The sequence below is a fragment of the Drosophila pseudoobscura genome, chromosome 3 (genome assembly GCF_009870125.1).
Source record: "Drosophila pseudoobscura strain MV-25-SWS-2005 chromosome 3, UCI_Dpse_MV25, whole genome shotgun sequence".
Classification (NCBI taxonomy): Eukaryota; Metazoa; Arthropoda; class Insecta; order Diptera; family Drosophilidae; genus Drosophila; species Drosophila pseudoobscura.
In genome coordinates, this window is record NC_046680.1 from 21270599 (window position 1) to 21290658 (window position 20060).

General features: G+C 47.3%; 9 protein-coding genes across 9 annotated transcripts; 2 read left to right on the forward strand and 7 right to left on the reverse strand.

Annotated features, from left to right (window-relative positions):
• The first annotated feature begins 5 nt into the window (after positions 1-5).
• Positions 6-870, forward strand: mRpL54 (mitochondrial ribosomal protein L54). Its single transcript, XM_001361873.4, has 3 exons — positions 6-256; positions 318-451; positions 512-870. Exons 1-3 carry the CDS (start codon positions 16-18, stop codon positions 671-673), a joined length of 537 nt encoding a protein of 178 aa, XP_001361910.3. The 5' UTR covers positions 6-15; the 3' UTR covers positions 674-870.
• Positions 871-925: 55 nt separating this feature from the next.
• On the forward strand, positions 926-2539 carry Cht8 (Chitinase 8). The gene is made up of 3 exons (XM_002138912.3): positions 926-1048; positions 1107-1563; positions 1632-2539. The coding sequence occupies exons 1-3, from the start codon at positions 961-963 to the stop codon at positions 2521-2523; spliced, it is 1437 nt and encodes a 478-aa protein (XP_002138948.2). The 5' UTR covers positions 926-960; the 3' UTR covers positions 2524-2539.
• On the reverse strand, positions 2535-4441 carry Cht12 (Chitinase 12). The gene is made up of 4 exons (XM_002138913.3): positions 4140-4441; positions 3895-4071; positions 3552-3819; positions 2535-3481 (listed from the first exon to the last, which is right to left on the reverse strand). The coding sequence occupies exons 1-4, from the start codon at positions 4204-4206 to the stop codon at positions 2584-2586; spliced, it is 1410 nt and encodes a 469-aa protein (XP_002138949.1). The 5' UTR covers positions 4207-4441; the 3' UTR covers positions 2535-2583.
• Positions 4442-4683: 242 nt separating this feature from the next.
• On the reverse strand, positions 4684-6587 carry LOC6898990 (chitinase-like protein 3). The gene is made up of 4 exons (XM_002138914.3): positions 6330-6587; positions 6085-6261; positions 5742-6009; positions 4684-5671 (listed from the first exon to the last, which is right to left on the reverse strand). Exons 1-4 carry the CDS (start codon positions 6394-6396, stop codon positions 4801-4803), a joined length of 1383 nt encoding a protein of 460 aa, XP_002138950.1. The 5' UTR covers positions 6397-6587; the 3' UTR covers positions 4684-4800.
• A 286-nt stretch (positions 6588-6873) lies between these two features.
• Positions 6874-8778, reverse strand: LOC117183602 (chitinase-like protein 3). The gene is made up of 4 exons (XM_033378062.1): positions 8519-8778; positions 8274-8450; positions 7931-8198; positions 6874-7860 (listed from the first exon to the last, which is right to left on the reverse strand). Exons 1-4 carry the CDS (start codon positions 8583-8585, stop codon positions 6990-6992), a joined length of 1383 nt encoding a protein of 460 aa, XP_033233953.1. The 5' UTR covers positions 8586-8778; the 3' UTR covers positions 6874-6989.
• Positions 8779-9062: 284 nt separating this feature from the next.
• On the reverse strand, positions 9063-10873 carry LOC6898991 (chitinase-like protein 3). Its single transcript, XM_002138915.3, has 4 exons — positions 10694-10873; positions 10449-10625; positions 10121-10388; positions 9063-10049 (listed from the first exon to the last, which is right to left on the reverse strand). The coding sequence occupies exons 1-4, from the start codon at positions 10758-10760 to the stop codon at positions 9179-9181; spliced, it is 1383 nt and encodes a 460-aa protein (XP_002138951.2). The 5' UTR covers positions 10761-10873; the 3' UTR covers positions 9063-9178.
• Positions 10853-13143, reverse strand: Cht4 (Chitinase 4). Its single transcript, XM_001361875.4, has 5 exons — positions 13010-13143; positions 12762-12938; positions 12412-12685; positions 12136-12344; positions 10853-12067 (listed from the first exon to the last, which is right to left on the reverse strand). Exons 1-5 carry the CDS (start codon positions 13077-13079, stop codon positions 11400-11402), a joined length of 1398 nt encoding a protein of 465 aa, XP_001361912.3. The 5' UTR covers positions 13080-13143; the 3' UTR covers positions 10853-11399.
• Positions 13144-13907: 764 nt separating this feature from the next.
• Cht9 (Chitinase 9) lies at positions 13908-15208 on the reverse strand. Its single transcript, XM_001361876.3, has 3 exons — positions 15106-15208; positions 14609-15050; positions 13908-14542 (listed from the first exon to the last, which is right to left on the reverse strand). Exons 1-3 carry the CDS (start codon positions 15164-15166, stop codon positions 13939-13941), a joined length of 1107 nt encoding a protein of 368 aa, XP_001361913.2. The 5' UTR covers positions 15167-15208; the 3' UTR covers positions 13908-13938.
• Positions 15209-15712: 504 nt separating this feature from the next.
• On the reverse strand, positions 15713-18122 carry LOC4805525 (C3 and PZP-like alpha-2-macroglobulin domain-containing protein 8). Its single transcript, XM_001361877.3, has 3 exons — positions 17978-18122; positions 16511-16912; positions 15713-16447 (listed from the first exon to the last, which is right to left on the reverse strand). The coding sequence occupies exons 1-3, from the start codon at positions 17985-17987 to the stop codon at positions 15969-15971; spliced, it is 891 nt and encodes a 296-aa protein (XP_001361914.1). The 5' UTR covers positions 17988-18122; the 3' UTR covers positions 15713-15968.
• Between the last annotated feature and the right edge of the window lie 1938 nt (positions 18123-20060).

Genomic DNA, 20060 nt, shown 5'->3' on the forward strand with positions numbered 1-20060 from the left:
TGAGTGTCCATCTCTATGTTGTGGCGTGGCCATACCTTCGCATACCAGGGCTGGAGTGTTGCCGCGTTCGAAGATTATACAACAAAACAGAAGTTTCAGCAATTAAATGGTTATTTTTCAATTAAATTGAAGCGAAACCAGAAGTGCATAAATATGAGTAGCTTAACTGCGGCATTAGCTATGCTGAGACAGCGTGTGATCGCTCCAGCACTGGCAACATCAACACGTTGTTACGCTGTCAAGCCGGCGGCACCAGGTGAGCCTCAATCTCAGAAATCGTAAATCAGATCAACTCTACCTTTATCCGTGCAATGCAGCGGCGAAAAAGAAGAAGCTGGGAAAGCTTGGACCCATTATGGAAAAGAAGGTCATTCCAGTAGAAACAGACGCCAACAAACTGGTGGGCTATGTGTGTGGCAGTAACTACCTAAAGACTGGCCAGGACGTCAAGGTGAGTGCCCCGGAGAGGGTATGAGACTATCAAGCTCTCATCGTTTTGGTGTACCTTCAGATCAAACCGGATGCAGAATACCCCGACTGGCTGTGGACCCTTAACACAGAGCGGATAATACCCCTGGACGAGCTCGATCCCAATTCGAAGCAATACTGGAGACGGCTGCGAAAGCTGGCCCTGCGCCGCAACAATCAACTCTCCAAGCTGAAGAAGTTCTAGAGGCTTTCGTCGTCGCTGGGTTTGGGCCAGCGCTAGCGTTTAGTTATTATTGTTTCGGAGACCAGGCATTGGCCTTCAACCTCCTTAAGTGTGTAATCGTGTTGGACCTGTGTTTGCCTTGCTGTCCGGCGCAAGTACATGAACACTTCGATTATGTTCTTTGCTAAAGTAAATAACGTAAATACATTTTACAACGACTTGCACTCCTTATCAATAATCTCGTTCGTATAAAAGTCGCAATCTCGACGGAAAGTTCGATCAATGCAGAACGAGTTGCACAAAGAGAAATGTGGATACGATCATCGGAAATTATAGTGCTGCTGCTTGGGGCAGTCCTGATGGCTGCATCGTCAGTCGCTCAAGGCAATGTGTCAAGTAAGTAGTCACCATCTACCCTCCGATGGCCAACGATGCCTAATTCCAACGTTTGCAGAGCACGTCGTCTGCTATCAGGGCACCTGGTCAGTGTACCGACCAGGTACAGGCCAGTTCGGTGTAGAGGATATCGATCCGTTTCTGTGCACCCACTTAATATATGCCTTTCTGGGCATCGAGGAGAGCGGACAACTACGCGTCATCGACTCCTATCTCGACTTGGAGGACAACAGTGGCCGTGGCAACATCAAGAGCTTCAACGCCCTCAAGCTCAAGAATCCCACACTGAAAACGTTGGCGGCCATTGGCGGCTGGAACGAGGGCTCAAAGAAGTTCTCAATCGTGGCCGCAGATGCCGAGAAGCGGGCTCGTTTTGTGAATGATGTGGTCCACTTTCTGCAGCGACACGGCTTCGACGGGCTGGATTTGGACTGGGAATATCCGGGTCAGCGTCATAGCCTGGATAACGAGGATCGCACCAACTATATTACCTTGCTGAAGGAACTTAAAGAGGGGTAATGTATATGGGATGTATGTTCATAGACTGTTCTGCTGTCTGACACGAGCACTCCACGTTTCCCAGGCTCGAACCCTTTAGCTATATTCTCAGTGCCGCCGTCGGATCAGCTCAGTTCTCTGCCGAAACATCTTATGAAATCCCAGCCATAGTTCCCTATCTGGACCTGATCAATGTGATGGCCTACGATCTTCATGGGCCCTGGGATGAGGTGGTCGGCATCAATGCTCCCCTGTATCCCGCTGCCAGCGATAAAAGCGAACGCCAGAAGCAGCTCAATGTGGATGCCATCTTCAAGTACTGGCTGAATGCGGGTGCTCCACCTGAGAAACTGGTTCTCGGTGTCCCCTTTTATGGACGCTCCTTCACCTTGGCTTCGGCCGATAGCCATGAGCCGGGTTCTCCGCACATTGGACGCGGAATTGCTGGAAAATATTCCCGCGAACCGGGCGTTCTAGGCTACAACGAGCTCTGCGAGCTGATGCAGCAGGAGGATTGGACCGAGAAGTGGGAGACGGACCAGCAGGTTCCCTATGCCTACAGGCAGCGTCAGTGGGTGGGCTATGAGAATCCACGCAGTCTCTCTCTCAAGGCCCAGTATGTGGTGGATCACCACTTGGGCGGCATCATGATCTGGTCCCTGGAATCCGACGATTTTTATGGCACCTGCGGCCAGGAACGCTACCCCTTGGTCCACGCGATCAATCAAGTGCTGTTCGGCAGCGACACCCCCACAGGTCTGACTCCCGAACCGAGTAAGGAGTTGGATGAGGAGGAGGAGAAAGAGGGATTCAGCTGCCGGGCTGATGGCCCGACTGGCTTTGTACGTGACCCCCACAACTGCTCCAAGTTCTACTACTGCAATGGAGGGATCACCCACAGCTTCGACTGCCCCACTGGGCTCAGCTTCGACCCCCACACTGACGGCTGTAACTACTCCGCCTCAGTAAAGTGCTAACCATGCCCACATTTTATCCGTTTCGATGTTTTTTATATGATACACTTAATATTTATCGGGCTATTCGACAATCTTGAGATTCACAGGCATGTTCTCGAAGTTGTAGAGCGGCTGGCCCGGTCGCCAGGTGACAAAGTTCTGATCACACTTTACCATCGCCTTTGGCATGCATTCGATCCTGGACTCATCGAAGTAGTAGCCCTCCAGGCACTCGTAGTCGATGCGCTCTCCATTGCGGCACTCGTAGTAGAGCTGACAATCCCAGAGTTGGCGAAAGAACCCATTTTTCGGGCAGAGACCCATTGACTCCGTTGTGGGCTCTTCGGGAGCCAGAATACTGACGTCACCAAGGGCGGTGAGGATGACACGTCCCAGGCTGTGGCTCTCTCCGCACTTGCCGTGATAGTCATCCGAATCGATCGTCCAGGCCATGGCGCCGCCCAGGTTATTTGACTTCAGCAGATGCATCTTCGCCCAGATGCTGCGGGCATTCTCGTAGCTAATCCAATGGTTGCCTTTGTAGGCGTACGGCACCTGTGCCTGCTCATCAAATTTCTGCGTCCACGAGCTTGCGTACATGCACCATTCACCGTAGGTCATAAAGCCGGGCTCGCGGGTCAGGGGTGTCTTGAGGCCCGGACCCTTGCAGGGAGAACCGACGGTGGTCTTGTCGTTTTCCATGATGTAGGAGCGCACGAAGAGGGGAATGTTTAGGATTAGCTTCGCTGGCGCTTTGCCCAGCTGCTTCCAAAGCTTTACGGATTCAATCACGCTGTTTACGCCTGAGAGTGGGGCGTTGTAGCTGAGATGCATCTGATATGGATCCCGATTGTCGTGGTGCATTAGGTTAATATAGTGCACATACTGGACCAGTTTGGGAATGTCGTACCACTCCAGGGTGCTCTTGTCAGTTCGCCCCAAAACTGCCACCATCAGAATAAATTGATGCTCCTGGCAACTAGAGAACGGGAAGAACGGGAGCTATTAGTGGTTGCACAAGAGCTGTGCCGTGGCTCAAAGCTACGTACATTATCTTCAGCTCCTCCAGCAATAGAATAAAGTTCTTTCGATCCTCAGGCTTGCCGCCGCGCTGCGTGGGATAACGCCAGTCGATCTGGACGCCATCGAAGCGCCACTCGTACATGAATTCGACCAGCGACGTGAAGAACCTATCCCGCTTGCGAGCGTCCGCTGCCATCTTGGAGAAGTCGCTCGACTCCTCTAGCCATCCGCCTATTGTGAACATTACCTTTTTAACGTTGTCTCGCTTGAGGCGGTGTGCGACATTCAACATATCTGAGGGTACAGTCCGAGAAGGTTAGGTTGAATCCCATCCCCCCATGTACACATGTAGAATTTATCTATTCTTACCATTTTCGACCAGCAGATACTTGTCAGTGATCGTCACGTCGCCAGTCTCCCCATCCACACCCACGCCAGTGCCGTAGACCAAATGCGTGCAGAGCCTGAGATCGATGTTCCAGGAAAAGAACTTGCTCGAATTCTTATAGTAGTAGGACCCCACATCGTATTGGCAGAATATCTTAACTGCGCAAACAATACTTTACTCTCTGGGTTTCCCCTTTACTCCTCTCTCTTTCCGCTCTTGTACTTACAATCCTTCGCCGCACAGCCGTAGATCATGAAGATCATCAGCACAAACGCACAATTAAGTGACCACATGATGAACACAATTCAAAAGATTAAAACTTGAAATTTACGGGATTAATAATCTAAACAACACAAACAAATATATTCAATTTAACCGATGTATTTGTAACTTTCCCGTTTTATATTCTGTAAATTTTAGATCAGGCGAGTTGAAAAGTTTGGAGTATTATGTGTTTCTGAATAACCGTCCTGGCGATTCTGTTATAGTGAATTCTATCGAATCTAAAAGGCAAAGAAAAGAAAGGCAACCAGATTGCTTGGGAAATATTTCAATGAACATTTTTACCCTTTTCTGACAGTACTCGTATCGTATGCTGTGTTCTGGATAAAATATCAAATAGAAGAGAATAGAAGTATACAAATCTTGAAGTGCACCAAATGAAGCATGAATGAGGTCGTAAAGTTAGTATGTCTATATGCTGTCTTGTCGTTCAGCTTTGACTAAAACTATTGTGGGACCCTTTAGTTGTTTGAAAAGAAAAGCGCAAATTCTTTCAGATATTAGATATAATATGCTCAGTATCTGGTATGGGATGGTGTGGAGTAGCCCCACAATTTTAAGAATCAATTTGGCGGAAAGGTATTAGCATCCGTGATGAAACAATTCTACATAGAACGGGTACTATCGCGTAACTCTCTTGCTTTTAGTGCGGCTTCCAATACCTCACATTTGACCTCTTTCATGGGCCTGCATTCGGACTTGGCCTCGTCGAAGAATTCTTGCCAGCGGCATTCGTAGTCGGATCGATGGCCAGCTGAGCACACGTAGTAGAGCTGACAATCATTAATGTCGCGAAACACGCCATCTTTCAGACAAGGTGGTGGTTCTGTTGGAGCATCCATATCCACCAGGACTGTCTGGGGGTCGAGGGTTTCCAGTATCACCCGTTCCAGGGCGTGTTTCTTTCCGCATTTGCCGGAAAAGTCATCCGCATCGATTGTAGAGGATATTGCGCCACCAAGATTTTGGGACTTCAGCAGCTTCAACTTCTCCGTGATGCTGCGGTTATTCTCGAAGCTGATCCAATGGTCGTCCCTATAGGCATACGGCACCTGTGCCTGCTCGTCAAATTTCTGCGTCCACGTGTCTGCCTGTACGCACCATTCGTTATAGGTCATGAAGCCGGACTTGCGGGTCAGGGCTGTCTTGAGGCCCGGACCCTTGCAGGGAGAACCGACGGTGGTCTTGTGTTTTTCCATAATGTAGGAGCGCACGAAGAGGGGAATGTTCAGAATCAGCTTCTCTGGCGCTTTGCTCAGCTTCTTCCAGAGCTTTACGGATTCAATCACGCCATTTTTGCCAGAGAGTGGGGCGTTGTAGCTGAGATGCATCTTATACGGATCCCGATTGTCGTGGTGCATTAGGTTAATATAGTGCACATACTGGACCAGTTTGGGAATGTCGTACCACTCCAGGGTGCTCTTGTCAGTTCGCCCCAAAACTGCCACCATCAGAATAAATTGATGCTCCTGGCAACTAGAGAACGGGAAGAACGGGAGCTATTAGTGGTTGCACAAGAGCTGTGCCGTGGCTCAAAGTTACGTACATTATCTTCAGCTCCTCCAGCAATAGAATAAAGTTCTTCCGATCCTCAGGCTTGCCGCCGCGCTGCGTGGGATAACGCCAGTCGATCTGGACGCCATCGAAGCCCCACCCGTACATGAATCTGACCAGCGACGTGAAGAACCTATCCCGCTTGCGAGCGTCCGCTACCATCTTGGAGAAGTCGCTCGACTCCTCTAGCCATCCGCCTATTGTGAACATTACCTTTTTAACGTTGTCTCGCTTGAGGCGGTGTGCGACATTCAATATATCTGAGGGTACAGTCCGAGAAGGTTAGGTTGAATCCCATCCCCCCATGTACACATGTAGAATTTATCTATTCTTACCATTTTCGACCAGCAGATACTTGTCAGTGATCGTCACGTCGCCAGTCTCCCCATCCACACCCACGCCAGTGCCGTAGACTAAATGCGTGCAGAGCCTGAGATCGATGTTCCAGGAAAAGAACTTGCTCGAATTCTTATAGTAAAAGGACCCCATATCGTATTGGCAGAATATCTTAACTGCGCAAACAATACTTTACTCTCTGGGTTTCCCCTTTACTCCTCTCTCTTTCCGCTCTTGTACTTACAATCCTTCGCCGCACAGCCGTAGATCATGAAGATCATCAGCACAAACGCACAATTAAGTGACCACATGATGAACACAATTCAAAAGATTAAAACTTGAAATTTACGGGATTAATAATCTAAACAACACAAACAAATATATTCAATTTAACCGATGTATTTGTAACTTTCCCGTTTTATATTCTGTAAATTTTAGATCAGGCGAGTTGAAAAGTTTGGAGTATTATGTGTTTCTGAATAACCATCATGGCGATTCTGTTATAGTGAATTCTATCGAATCTAAAAGGCAAAGAAAAGAAAGGCAACCAGATTGCTTGGGAAATATTTCAATGAACATTTTTACGCTTTTCTGACAGTACTCGTATCGTATGCTGTGTTCTGGATAAAATATCAAATAGAAGAGAATAGAAGTATACAAATCTTGAAGTGCACCAAATGAAGCATGAATGAGGTCGTAAAGTTAGTATGTCTATATGCTGTCTTGTCGTTCAGCTTTGACTAAAACTATTGTGGGACCCTTTAGTTGTTTGAAAAGAAAAGCGCAAATTCTTTCAGATATTAGATATAATATGCTCAGTATCTGGTATGGGATGGTGTGGGCTACTCCACAATTTTAAGAATCAATTTGGCGGAAAGGTATTAGCATCCGTGATGAAACAATTCTACATAGAACGGGTACTATCGCGTAACTCTCTTGCTTTTAGTGCGGCTTCCAATACCTCACATTTGACCTCTTTCATGGGCCTGCATTCGGACTTGGCCTCGTCGAAGAATTCTTGCCAGCGGCATTCGTAGTCGGATCGATGGCCAGCTGAGCACACGTAGTAGAGCTGACAATCATTAATGTCGCGAAACACGCCATCTTTCAGACAAGGTGGTGGTTCTGTTGGAGCATCCATATCCACCAGGACTGTCTGGGGGTCGAGGGTTTCCAGTATCACCCGTTCCAGGGCGTGTTTCTTTCCGCATTTGCCGGAAAAGTCATCCGCATCGATTGTAGAGGATATTGCGCCTCCAAGATTTTGGGACTTCAGCAGCTTCAACTTCTCCGTGATGCTGCGGTTATTCTCGAAGCTAATCCAATGGTCGTCCCTATAGGCATACGGCACCTGTGCCTGCTCGTCAAATTTCTGCGTCCACGTGTCTGCCTGTACGCACCATTCGTTATAGGTCATGAAGCCGGACTTGCGGGTCAGGGCTGTCTTGAGGCCCGGACCCTTGCAGGGAGAACCGACGGTGGTCTTGTGTTTTTCCATAATGTAGGAGCGCACGAAGAGGGGAATGTTCAGAATCAGCTTCCCTGGCGCTTTGCTCAGCTTCTTCCAGAGCTTTACGGATTCAATCACGCCATTTTTGCCAGAGAGTGGGGCGTTGTAGCTGAGATGCATCTTATACGGATCCCGATTGTCGTGGTGCATTAGGTTAATATAGTGCACATACTGGACCAGTTTGGGAATGTCGTACCACTCCAGGGTGCTCTTGTCAGTTCGCCCCAAAACTGCCACCATCAGAATAAATTGATGCTCCTGGCAACTAGAGAACGGGAAGAACGGGAGCTATTAGTGGTTGCACAAGAGCTGTGCCGTGGCTCAAAGTTACGTACATTATCTTCAGCTCCTCCAGCAATAGAATAAAGTTCTTCCGATCCTCAGGCTTGCCGCCGCGCTGCGTGGGATAACGCCAGTCGATCTGGACGCCATCGAAGCCCCACCCGTACATGAATCTGACCAGCGACGTGAAGAACCTATCCCGCTTGCGAGCGTCCGCTGCCATCTTGGAGAAGTCGCTCGACTCCTCTAGCCATCCGCCTATTGTGAACATTACCTTTTTAACGTTGTCTCGCTTGAGGCGGTGTGCGACATTCAATATATCTGAGGGTACAGTCCGAGAAGGTTAGGTTGAATCCCATCCCCCCATGTACACATGTAGAATTTATCTATTCTTACCATTTTCGACCAGCAGATACTTGTCAGTGATCGTCACGTCGCCAGTCTCCCCATCCACACCCACGCCAGTGCCGTAGACTAAATGCGTGCAGAGCCTGAGATCGATGTTCCAGGAAAAGAACTTGCTCGAATTCTTATAGTAAAAGGACCCCATATCGTATTGGCAGAATATCTTAACTGCGCAAACAATACTTTACTCTCTGGGTTTCCCCTTTACTCCTCTCTCTTTCCGCTCTTGTACTTACAATCCTTCGCCGCACAGCCGTAGATCATGAAGATCATCAGCACAAACGCACAATTAAGTGACCACATGATGAACACAATTCAAAAGATTAAAACTTGAAATTTACGGGATTAATAATCTAAACAACACAAACAAATATATTCAATTTAACCGATGTATTTGTAACTTTCCCGTTTTATATTCTGTAAATTTTAGATCAGGCGAGTTGAAAAGTTTGGAGTATTATGTGTTTCTGAATAACCATCATGGCGATTCTGTTATAGTGAATTCTATCGAATCTAAAAGGCAAAGAAAAGAAAGGCAACCAGATTGCTTGGGAAATATTTCAATGAACATTTTTACGCTTTTCTGACAGTACTCGTATCGTATGCTGTGTTCTGGATAAAATATCAAATAGAAGAGAATAGAAGTATACAAATCTTGAAGTGCACCAAATGAAGCATGAATGAGGTCGTAAAGTTAGTATGTCTATATGCTGTCTTGTCGTTCAGCTTTGACTAAAACTATTGTGGGACCCTTTAGTTGTTTGAAAAGAAAAGCGCAAATTCTTTCAGATATTAGATATAATATGCTCAGTATCTGGTATGGGATGGTGTGGGCTACTCCACAATTTTAAGAATCAATTTGGCGGAAAGGTATTAGCATCCGTGATGAAACAATTCTACATAGAACGGGTTCTAGCGCGTAACTCTCTTTCTTTTAGTGCGGCTTCCAATACCTCACATTTGACCTCTTTCATGGGCCTGCATTCGGACTTGGCCTCGTCGAAGAATTCTTGCCAGCGGCATTCGTAGTCGGATCGATGGCCGGCTGAGCACACGTAGTAGAGCTGACAATCATTAATGTCGCGAAACACGCCATCTTTCAGACAAGGTGGTGGTTCTGTTGGAGCCTCCATATCCACCAGGACTGTCTGGGGGTCCAGGGTTTCCAGTATCACCCGTTCCAGGGCGTGTTTCTTTCCGCATTTGCCGGAAAAGTCATCCGCATCGATTGTAGAGGATATTGCGCCACCAAGATTTTGGGACTTCAGCAGCTTCAACTTCTCCGTGATGCTGCGGTTATTCTCGAAGCTGATCCAATGGTCGTCCCTATAGGCATACGGCACCTGTGCCTGCTCGTCAAATTTCTGCGTCCACGTGTCTGCCTGTACGCACCATTCGTTATAGGTCATGAAGCCGGACTTGCGGGTCAGGGCTGTCTTGAGGCCCGGACCCTTGCAGGGAGAACCGACGGTGGTCTTGTGTTTTTCCATAATGTAGGAGCGCACGAAGAGGGGAATGTTCAGAATCAGCTTCCCTGGCGCCTTGCTCAGCTTCTTCCAGAGCTTTACGGATTCAATCACGCCATTTTTGCCAGAGAGTGGGGCGTTGTAGCTGAGATGCATCTTATACGGATCCCGATTGTCGTAGAACATCAGGTTGACATAATGCACATGCTGGACCAATTTGGGAATGTCATAGTATTCCAGGGTGCTCTTGTCCGTTCGCCCCAAAACTGCCACCATCAGAATAAATTCATGCCCATCGATCCTAGGGAAGAACGGAATATTGATTAGTGTCTTGGTAGCAGCGGAGCGGTATGTGGAGCGTATTTATCGTACATCGTCTTCAACTCTTTGAGCAACAAAATAAAGTTCTTCCGATCCTCAGGCTTGCCGCCGCGCTGCGTGGGATAGCGCCAGTCGATCTGGATGCCGTCCATGCGCCACTCATATATGAAGTCGATCACCGAGGATATGAACTGTTCCCGTTTGCGAGAGTCCGCTGCCATCTTGGAGAAGTCGCTCGACTCTTCTTGCCATCCGCCGATCGTGACCAGCAAACGCCTAATGTTTTCTTTCCGAGTCATCGAAGCGAAGCTCAGAAGGTCTAAGTATGTTGGTGGTGGAGTTTAGATACGGTTCTATCGAAATGCTCTAGTATTCTCACCGTTTTCTAATATTCCATGTCTGTCCGTGATCTTCACTTTACCAGTCTCCCCATCCACACCCACGCCATTGGCGTAGACCAAATACGAGCAGAGTCTGGGATCGATTTCCCAGCTACTGAACTTGCTATCGTCCAAATAGTCGAAAGACGCCAAATTGTATTCACAGAATATCTTAACTGCGCAAACAATACTTTACTCTCTGGGATTCCTCTTTACTCCTCTCTCTTTCCCCCTTTGTACTTACAATCCTTCGCCGCACAGCCGCTGATCATAAAGATGATCAGCAAAAACGCACAATTAAGTGAGCACATGATGAGCACAATTCAAAAGAATAGAATAAAACTTGAAATTTCCCAGACTAAAAATATAGAAATTTAAAAAAAAAATACTTGTAATGCCCCTATTCTGTATTCTCAATTTAATGTCGAGTCCAAAGCAAACTTGATCTAAATGTTCTTATCGAAACTTGCTGGTAGTGCTAAAAATATATCAGATGGTAGTAGGCAATCCAAGAATGTCGTGTATGAATCATAGTGACAGCAGTTTACGAGACTATACTGTGTAATGTGTACCAAATGTGTAACATACATTTCAATGGAATCGCCTTGTAGGGGTAAATATTATGGTTTCGAGGACAATTGCATTATAATTCCGCTTATCAATAATGCAATATTGAAATTGACTCATGGCTTGTTAAGGCATTATCACTAGACCTGCCGGATCGCCGGGCGGTGGACAAGTGACTAATTTTGAATACTATGAGCACTATTGGCACGAAGTATCGAAAGTGTTTTTTTTTGTTCATGGAATCTAATCGTAATTTGTTTAGTCATAAATCTGGGATTATCTTTCAATCGTTGCAGGGGTCCGGCCAGTATTTTTGGCCACTTAAAGATCTCTGTGTTTATAGTCTGATTAAACTCTGATTTGGTTGTATTTTTGCATTAATTTTAGTAGGGACAGTTGGCCTCTTCCGGCCAATTGCAGGTGTTGATGGATACATCGAAGTGGAGGCCCGGGGTGCACTCGAAATCGTAGCGGAGGCCACCGACGCACTGGTAGTATCTGCTGCAGTCGCTGCTGTGCAGGAAATAACCATCGCTGGAGCAATCTCCAGCTGGGGATCCAGATCCACCACCGCCACCGCCACCGCCCTGAGTTGGACCAGGAGTGGGAGCTGGTGTCACATTGCCACCACCTCCGCCGCCGCCGCCGCCGCTCACCTCCTTGCCGAGAGCGCGGTTCATGGTTTTCAGAAGGGGATATGACTCTCCACAGAGGCCGCGGAAGTCGTCCGTCTCAATGGACCACATCATGGCACCGCCCAGGTTGCGCGACTCGACCAGCTTCATCTTCATCTCGATGCTCTCGGGATTATCGTAGCCTATCCACTGATCGCCCTGGAATGCGTACGGGGCACCATTCTCCTGGTCGAACACAGTCTGCCAATTGTTCAAGCAGATCTCGTGGTATCCCATGAATCCGTTCTCTCGCGTGTACACGCCAGCGGAGCCAGGGCCAATGCAAGCGGCTCCAGGCCAATTTTGTGAGGCATCGGCCATTTGGTAGCTGTGACCATAGAAGCCAATGCCCAGGATCAGCTTCTCAGCGGGTGCACCTGTAAAGTAAAGGAGTACCGATTAAGAGGCTAGTTCTGAGTCGGAAAAGGCAGGCTGTTGTGGATACCTTGAGCCAGCCAGTAGTCAATGGACTCGGTCACCTCGGGCAGGGGGGCATTCAAGCCCAGGTAGCCATCGAGAGCCATGTGGAAGTCGTAGGTCATCACATTGATGAAGGTTAGGTGCTGGGAAATGGCCGGAATATCATACGAGATTTTCGCCGACTTTTCAGACGCGCCCACAGCAATGCCCAGCTCCAGGCCATACCGATCGTAGCTGTGTTTTAGACGAGAGAGATCTAAGAATTGAGCTCTAACTTCTTCTGGATATATCGTAGACTCACGTTTCCTTGATTTCACGGAGAAGGGTGACAAAGTTGACGCGATCTGCCTCCTCATTGCCTCCGCGCTGCCCGGGATATTCCCAGTCGAGGTCCAGACCGTCAAAGCCGTATTGCTGGATAAACGCCAAACTGGTGGAGATAAAGGTGGCACGCTTGCCTGGATCGGCGGCCATTTCCGAGTACTTAATGGAGCCCTCGTTCCACCCACCCACTACAGCCAGGATCTTAAGCTTGGGATTCCGTTGCTTCAGGGCAATGGTCTGACTGATGAAGCCTTTTCGTCCAAAAAAGAGCGAATAGAGAGATCTCCAGGAGGAAAGCTAACACCTTCAGCAGCTTAGGTCACTTACCCAGTCCATCGTCCATGTCCAACCAGGTGTCAAGGGACTTGAACTCGCCCCCATCGCCGATCCCGAAGAAGGTGTAGCTGATGTGGGTGCACAGGAAGGGATCGATATCGGAGGGCGTGAACTTGCCATCGCCCGGACGATAGTTGGCCCAGGTGCCCCAATAGCAGTTGACCAGCTCTGCAGGAGATGATGGATTGATAATGGGTTAGGATCAGAGATCTTCCAGCTCCCTTTCGAAACGAACTTACTCTCGCTGGTGGCCACTTGGCCTAGGCAGAGGCAGAGCACTGCAAATGCCCAGAATGAGTATAGCTTCATGGTATACACGCTCTAAAGAGGTTATGGCTTAGGGCCTGCTCTGGCGTGGCTTATATAGTGCCTCCGATTCCGATTGCCGAAGAGCTCTTATCTATCGGGAACATGAAGTTTGTTTGTGGCGTAGATAAGTCTCTTAGTGATCGTAATCGCCGTAAAGCAAAACAGTTCCCTGATATATTGCATCCACCAACGAGATTTCAACTATTCAAGTGCCCATCGACACAAAACACCTGTCAACGTCGATATCTCCATGTATTTGAGATTAAATTATGTTAATAAATATACATTTTGGAGTCTCCTCTGGAGTGCATCTTGAAATTGTGCTCGTGCTTGGCATGGCAGTAATTCAAAACTCGCCTTTAAGCTAACGATAGGGTAAGTACTCTTTCACCTTTCAAGGGATCGGATCTCAAGTAGATTGATTGGACTCTGTAGCCCCCCAAAATATGCCACAGCTTGAGAGAGTCACAACTGCTGGATCTTTCAGCTTATGGAATGTCTGTGTCATACGATCGTGGGCATTACTATAAATATACACAAAGATCAGCAAAGTACGGACAATTGATGTCCATTACCAAGACTTTGGATTGCAACCAAACAAATGCTTGCTTTATAACTATGAATTAATTAGTCTTAAGCATTCAATGAACTATTCCTCGATCCGTTCCCCCAGTTTCCCCATATCATCTGGGATAGCAATACTCATCTAAAACCAATAAGCCCCACTACTTGCGAAGTAAGCCATATAGGATTGCTTGTGTGTGATATCCCAATGATTAAGAGAACCAAGAATAATAGCCAGATTGTTTTCAATACATAATTTCTTTATTTATAGTACTTGTACTCGATCCTAAAGCATTTACCAACGCAACTTCCTGTTGATGGTCTTCAGGAGCGGATAGGACTCGCCGCACTGTCCGCGGTAGTCGTCGGTCTCCAGAGACCAGATCATGGCACCGGCCAGATTCTTGGACAGAGCAAAGTCCATCTTGTACTGCACACTGAGGACATTGTCGTAGCTGACCCACTGGTCGCCAGAGTAGGCGTAGGGAGCGGCGTTGTTGTAGTCGAAGACGGTGTACCAGTTGTTCAAACAGATCTCGTTGTAGCCCATGTATCCGCTGTCGCCAGTGTAGGGGCCGGAATTACCGGCTCCGCGGCACGGTGCTCCAGGCCAGTTCTGGGAGGAGTCGGACAGCTGGTAGCTGTGACCGTAAGTACCAACACCGAGGACGAGCTTGTTGGCAGGAGCACCCTGGCTGAGCCAGAAGTTGATGGCATTCTCCACAGCCCACTGGGGCGCGTTGAAGCCCGTGTAGCCATCGGAAGCCATGGCGAAGTCATAGGTCATCACGTTGATGAAGTTCACGTGCTGGGCGATGTTGGCGATCTCATAGCAGCCGCTGGCCAGCGATTCTCCCGCACCGACAGCGATTCCCAGCTCATAGCCGTAGGGCGCAAAGCTATAGGAGAAAATGGTTGTTTTCAGATAAAGGGTGATTCTTAGGTGATTGGGACTGTGGACTTACGCTTCCTTGATTTCTCGCAGCAGGGTCACAAAGTTGGAGCGATCGTCCCAGTTGCCACCACGTTGATTGGGGTATTCCCAGTCCAGATCCAATCCATCGAATCCATTGTTACGCAGCAGGTTGAGGGCCGAGTTGATGAAGTTCTGGCGCTTGTACCAGTCACCGGCCATCGAGGAGTACTTGGTGGATCCCTCGTTCCAGCCGCCGACCACGGCGAGGACCTTCAGATTGGGATTCTGACGCTTCAGACCGACGGCCTGGCTAATGAAGCCCAGATCGTAGTCCAGCCACGTGTCCAGGGAGTTAATATCGCCATTGTCGTTGATCCCGAAGAAGGAATAGCTCAGATGCGTGCACAGACCAGCGTCGATGTTGGAGACATCGAACTTTCCATTGCCGCTGCGGTAGTTCGCCCACGTGCCCCAATAGCAGTTCACGATGCCTGGATTTGTTAAAAGGATATTATCGGATACAACACGACTTATAGTTGCACTCACGTTCAGCACCGATCACCTGGCTCAGGCAGAGGGCCACGAGTAGTGTCAATAGTTTTCCCATTTCAGTAATGCTGGCTGAGATCGAATCCCTCACTGTATTTATACCTTCCTACCATAGGCCATGGGCCCTATCGTTATCCCTATCCTTATCCTTATCTACGGTCATGTAGGTATGCTGATAGCTCCTCCACTCGACTGACAAATTTATTGAAGATTATGTACTCGAAAATGTTTTGAATGTGCAATATTTATGGGACTCTGTATCTCAATTTCAAACTGATTTCTGTTGCCCATCACTTAGCTCTTCGGTGAAGGAACTTTATAGACCCATTAAATTAGGGGATAAGAAATTTGTCAATTAATTTTCGTTCTAATTATACTTTCATTGGTATTTCATAGATAAATGTAATCCGAGGGGCAAAACAGAACTTCTCTCATTGGAAAGCATTTAAATTATCATCCACAGAAGTACGACAGTCCAATCCAAGGATTCTTTCGGAAACAATCTCTTGTCGTTAGGGACAGATCTCAAAGAAAATATTTACCCCGATTTCTCATTTAAGTATCACTTTTCCGTCCAAGCATTTCCATCAGAGACAATTCAACATGTAGTTGCCTACTTTAGGGCGTGTTTTTTATTTTTCTTAAACATATACAATGTTTATTTTAGCAATTTGTGCGAACAAAATTATAAACTTTCGGACGTCGATTCGAGATTCGTTAACAATATTGAATAGAAATGCAAGAATAAATATAATCCATAATTTATGCGTCCAGTTGAACTGTAAGCCGCGCAGATAAACAATTGTGATTCAGTGCGTGTTTCCTCAGAGATTCCGAGATTCCCAAAGGGTATCCTAGATTTAGTTGGCGACGTAGATCTCGAACTCCTTGTAGGCCAGCTCCTCGCCGCCGTACGGGATGTAGCAGCAGCCGTGAGAGGGCTGAACCTTTCCCACGGTTATGGTGCCGTCGTGGGTGGCGCGGCCGATGAACAGGGGCTCACCTTCGGCAGTCTCGCCGGCGGGCAGCGCGTTGGGTGGAATGTTGCCAGCCTCGACGGGGACCCATTGGCCGCCGCCGGCGCACAGGACCTCGTATTCGCCGTGTCCGTGCTCGCCGCCTCCGTAGGCAATGTAGGTGACCCCGTGCGAAGGATGCAGCTTGCCGGGAATCAGATCACCCTCATGGCGGGCGCGTGCAATGTACAACTGCTCACTTCCGTCGAATCCTCCCTGCATGGAATTTGGTGGCACCTCTCCGTTGGCGGCTGGCACCCAGCATCCGGGACCACTGCCCGTTGGAGCAGCAAAGCCCATGGCCGGGGCCGATGGGGCAGAGTCTGTAAGAGAATATTTGGGTTACTCTCAGGGCCATTTTGTGATCCTCCAGTCCCAAAACTCACCATCCAACAACCAGGTACCGCTGGCACCCCAGCCGGTGCAGATGCCGACAAAGTTCACCGGGAACAGGTCTCCGGCGTCGTAAGAGAGGAAGGCGGCAGCATCGCCCTCACGACCCACAGTAATGACATTGTCGTACCAGCGAATCCAGAAGCCGCGGAACTCTCCGGCGTCCAGAATCCCGGGCGTGGGCACCTCCACCAACTCGGGCTTTTGGCGGTCCTTGCGGATCACCGACTTGGTATTCTCCCATCCGCCCAGGAAGATCTCGTAGATGGGTCCGCTCTCTTGTGGGGAGGGGGTCAGAGCCAGATGGGCATCCTTGGGCGAGCGCACCTTGAAGGTGAACACTCCACCGCTGGCCGGGAAGAACTGGTACTCCAATTTATCGGGTGTGTTGATTTCTGTGAAAAAAAGAGGCACTCTTTTAGCTTTTGTTGCAACTGTACCTGTAACCACATCTGAGTGGTGGGAAGGTTTGGAGGTTTGATCGAATGTTTGATCGCCAAACATCTGCCACAAACCACAGAGTGAATCTATCAGAAATATCAGAACTGGAACAGGCTGTACCGCAAAAGAATTCGCTGTTATTTTTATGTTTATATATTCTATATGTATACCACGACAGATATAGAATGTTTCTCAGAATGTTTAGCGTCTGTTTTTGTTTTCGCTTCTTTATTAGCGGCATTCGGCGTGATGTCATGCCGATTGCTGTTCGTTCTTTCTGAAATGTTCTATCCCGTTCTAGCACTCAAGCTACGGCCGAGCCCAGCTTATAGCTCAAGAGTGAGGTGAGCCAGGTCTATGGTGTCTGTAACCCATACTCGAACAGATACGAACATTTGACTGGATCTGTTTGGATCTGTGTGATTGTTACACGAAAAGTTTTCCTAAGCAACATTAGTCCCATGACATCATTTAGGTGCATCTCGCGTGTCTGACCCCCAGGTTCTGGTTCCTCCCTAGCACATTCTTATTGATTATTGCCAGAGTTCAAGGCGAAGACTCAAGGTGTGACTCAGTCTGATTTGCTGTGTACTATGTATGATTTTCGGACAATTTGAATGGCAACAAAATTAGATGTTGTACGCGTTTGCACGATAATTGAATCTGGATGATGACAAGGTGAAAGTTGCCTACGTTCTTCACAGTCCAGTCCCGCGAAACTACTTTACATCTTTTCAGGGCATAAATCAATTGACACTATAAAAAATAACCTAACAATCAGAAATCTTCCCCACCAGATGATTTATATGTTTCGTTTACTTCAGATGTTTTCGATTCTAGGAGAATACTGACACAGTTCTTTTGCTTCTGCTTCTGCTTTTGCTTTGGGCGTTGGGCCAAAAGTTTCTCTGTATTCCACTTGCCGCTGTGTCTCTTTGTGTCAACGCTTACCCAATTAATAATATTCCATTATCCAATAGCTCTATGCACTCCACCCACACTCACTCCAAGGTACTCACCAATGGTCATGATTGCTGTTTTTCACTTTACGTTGTTCGCTTATTGAGATTCAGATTGGAACTGCCGTCATAGAGCTAATTTACCGGCGAAGTAAGCCCCACACGACCCAAATGGGTGAGAGAGCGGCATCAGTGCGAAAACAGACTAAAAGCTCCAACAGCTTTCGCTCTGGCATTGTGTTGTGGTGTGCGATCATTGTGTCTGGTTACCAGAAAGTAGACGACTGTACCTGCCGGTAACTATTTTTGATTTCTGCATGCATATGCATGCCTTTTGGTGCAGTATGTTGATTTTATTAATCATTTCCTCCATGATTATGTGTAGCATAAGTACATATATATATGGTACACCTACAAAATATATAAGTCATTTTAGACTTGAAAGAGTGTATGACGACTTCGGTGTTTCAAGGGTAGTTTTCGTAACTAGTTTCTCTCGGCACTTCTATGAGTCAGAGTTTAGCAAAAGCTGCTGCTGATGTCATCAAGCACAGCGAAAGCTTAAGAGGGAGCGAAAGAGGGTATATTAGTTTCGGACACAGCACTTAATATCGCTCTAGTCAGTTTGAGGAGATTAAGTAAATACGTAGAGTAGATAAGCATCGATGATTTATCGAATATTGCTAAAGTCTGTTTTATTTCCTAGGGTACTTTGGACGCTCAACGAACGTTTTAGACGTTCCCTTCTCAGTCATTTTGGTTGTGCTTTCGTCATTTATGGCGTCATGTGTCGGATTTATTTGAATTTGTCACATGCGGGAAACCAAACCTACCAAACCGGAGCACCAAAAGTTCTAGAGCAATGACTTCACCGCAGAGGCACAAGACGAGGCACTAAAATATATGAACAACATGTGAAAATTATTAACTATTTCCATTTGAAATCTGGGATAAATTATGAAGCATACTTTTAGGATAAATGGTTATATGACCACCTTTTTTCTTAGTTCGTTTTTGCTGGCTCCATCCTGGGGCCGTCCGCCTGGACACCCCCTCCTAGCAGGGTGCGCCGGTTGCGCGACTTATCTTTCTTTTGCGTCATTTATTTTCGGTATCCCCTTTTATCGCTTGGAGTTTTCAAATGTTAGTCGATGCCGTCCCGTTTCGCCGGTTGGCCGCGCTCCTGCGTCTCCGTTTTTAAAGACACGTGCAGACAGAGCAGAGCTTTTCATCGGAACGAAAATAATATGCGATAAACAAATTGTGCTATTAGTAACAGCAAAAAAGTGCCAGGCAGTGCCAATTCTTGTGATAAGAGTCGATTAATTGCTCATTCCGCCACAGACTCGTACTATTGGTGTATTTATATCGCAGACCAGACACCTGAACAGACTTACATACTCGCCCATGTAATCGCATGGCAAACCATATGGCTGGCAGACGAATAAACAAACAATAAATGGTGCTTGGCTCGATAAAGCTTTTACAGTATACCGTTTAGGATTGGTGGTAACGTAGGCCGATCATGTTACTGGATGGGATTCGGATTACATTACTCGTAGCTTAGGGATGAGTAATCATCGGAGCCTTATCTTATATGTGAATATCGTTCAGATTTGCACTTTATAGACTGACGAGCCCCCAAAAGACCAACTACGCAGATAAGCGGGAAAAAAACAAGTTAACTTTGTTTACACTTTCCCATTTAGCTATATTGTTCCATTTGCATAACAGCTTGACCTCTGGAATGTAACACCAGACCCGCACAGAACAGCATTCAAATGCAATTCTATTAGGGAATATTTTCGTTTTCTCTGTTTCTTTAAATTGGAATAAATTAACACGATTAAATTAGGGTTTCCGTTCCTGTGCTTTGCACCACTCTCAAAAACAATTGCAAATCTGCTCGCAGGCTGGATGGGATGGGATGGGATGGGTATGGGCTGATTCAATTGGATTCAATTTACCCTCAGTTTCAATCCGGCCACTAGATTTTCTCAAAAGACAGGCCTCCTCTTTCAAGTGTCGAGGGAGCAGGAGCAGACAATTGAGACTAAAGTGCTCTAGGGCAATCAACTCAACACTTCTATATGGACTATAGATAAATGGATGTACAGGAATGGAATAAATAGCGAAAGGAAAA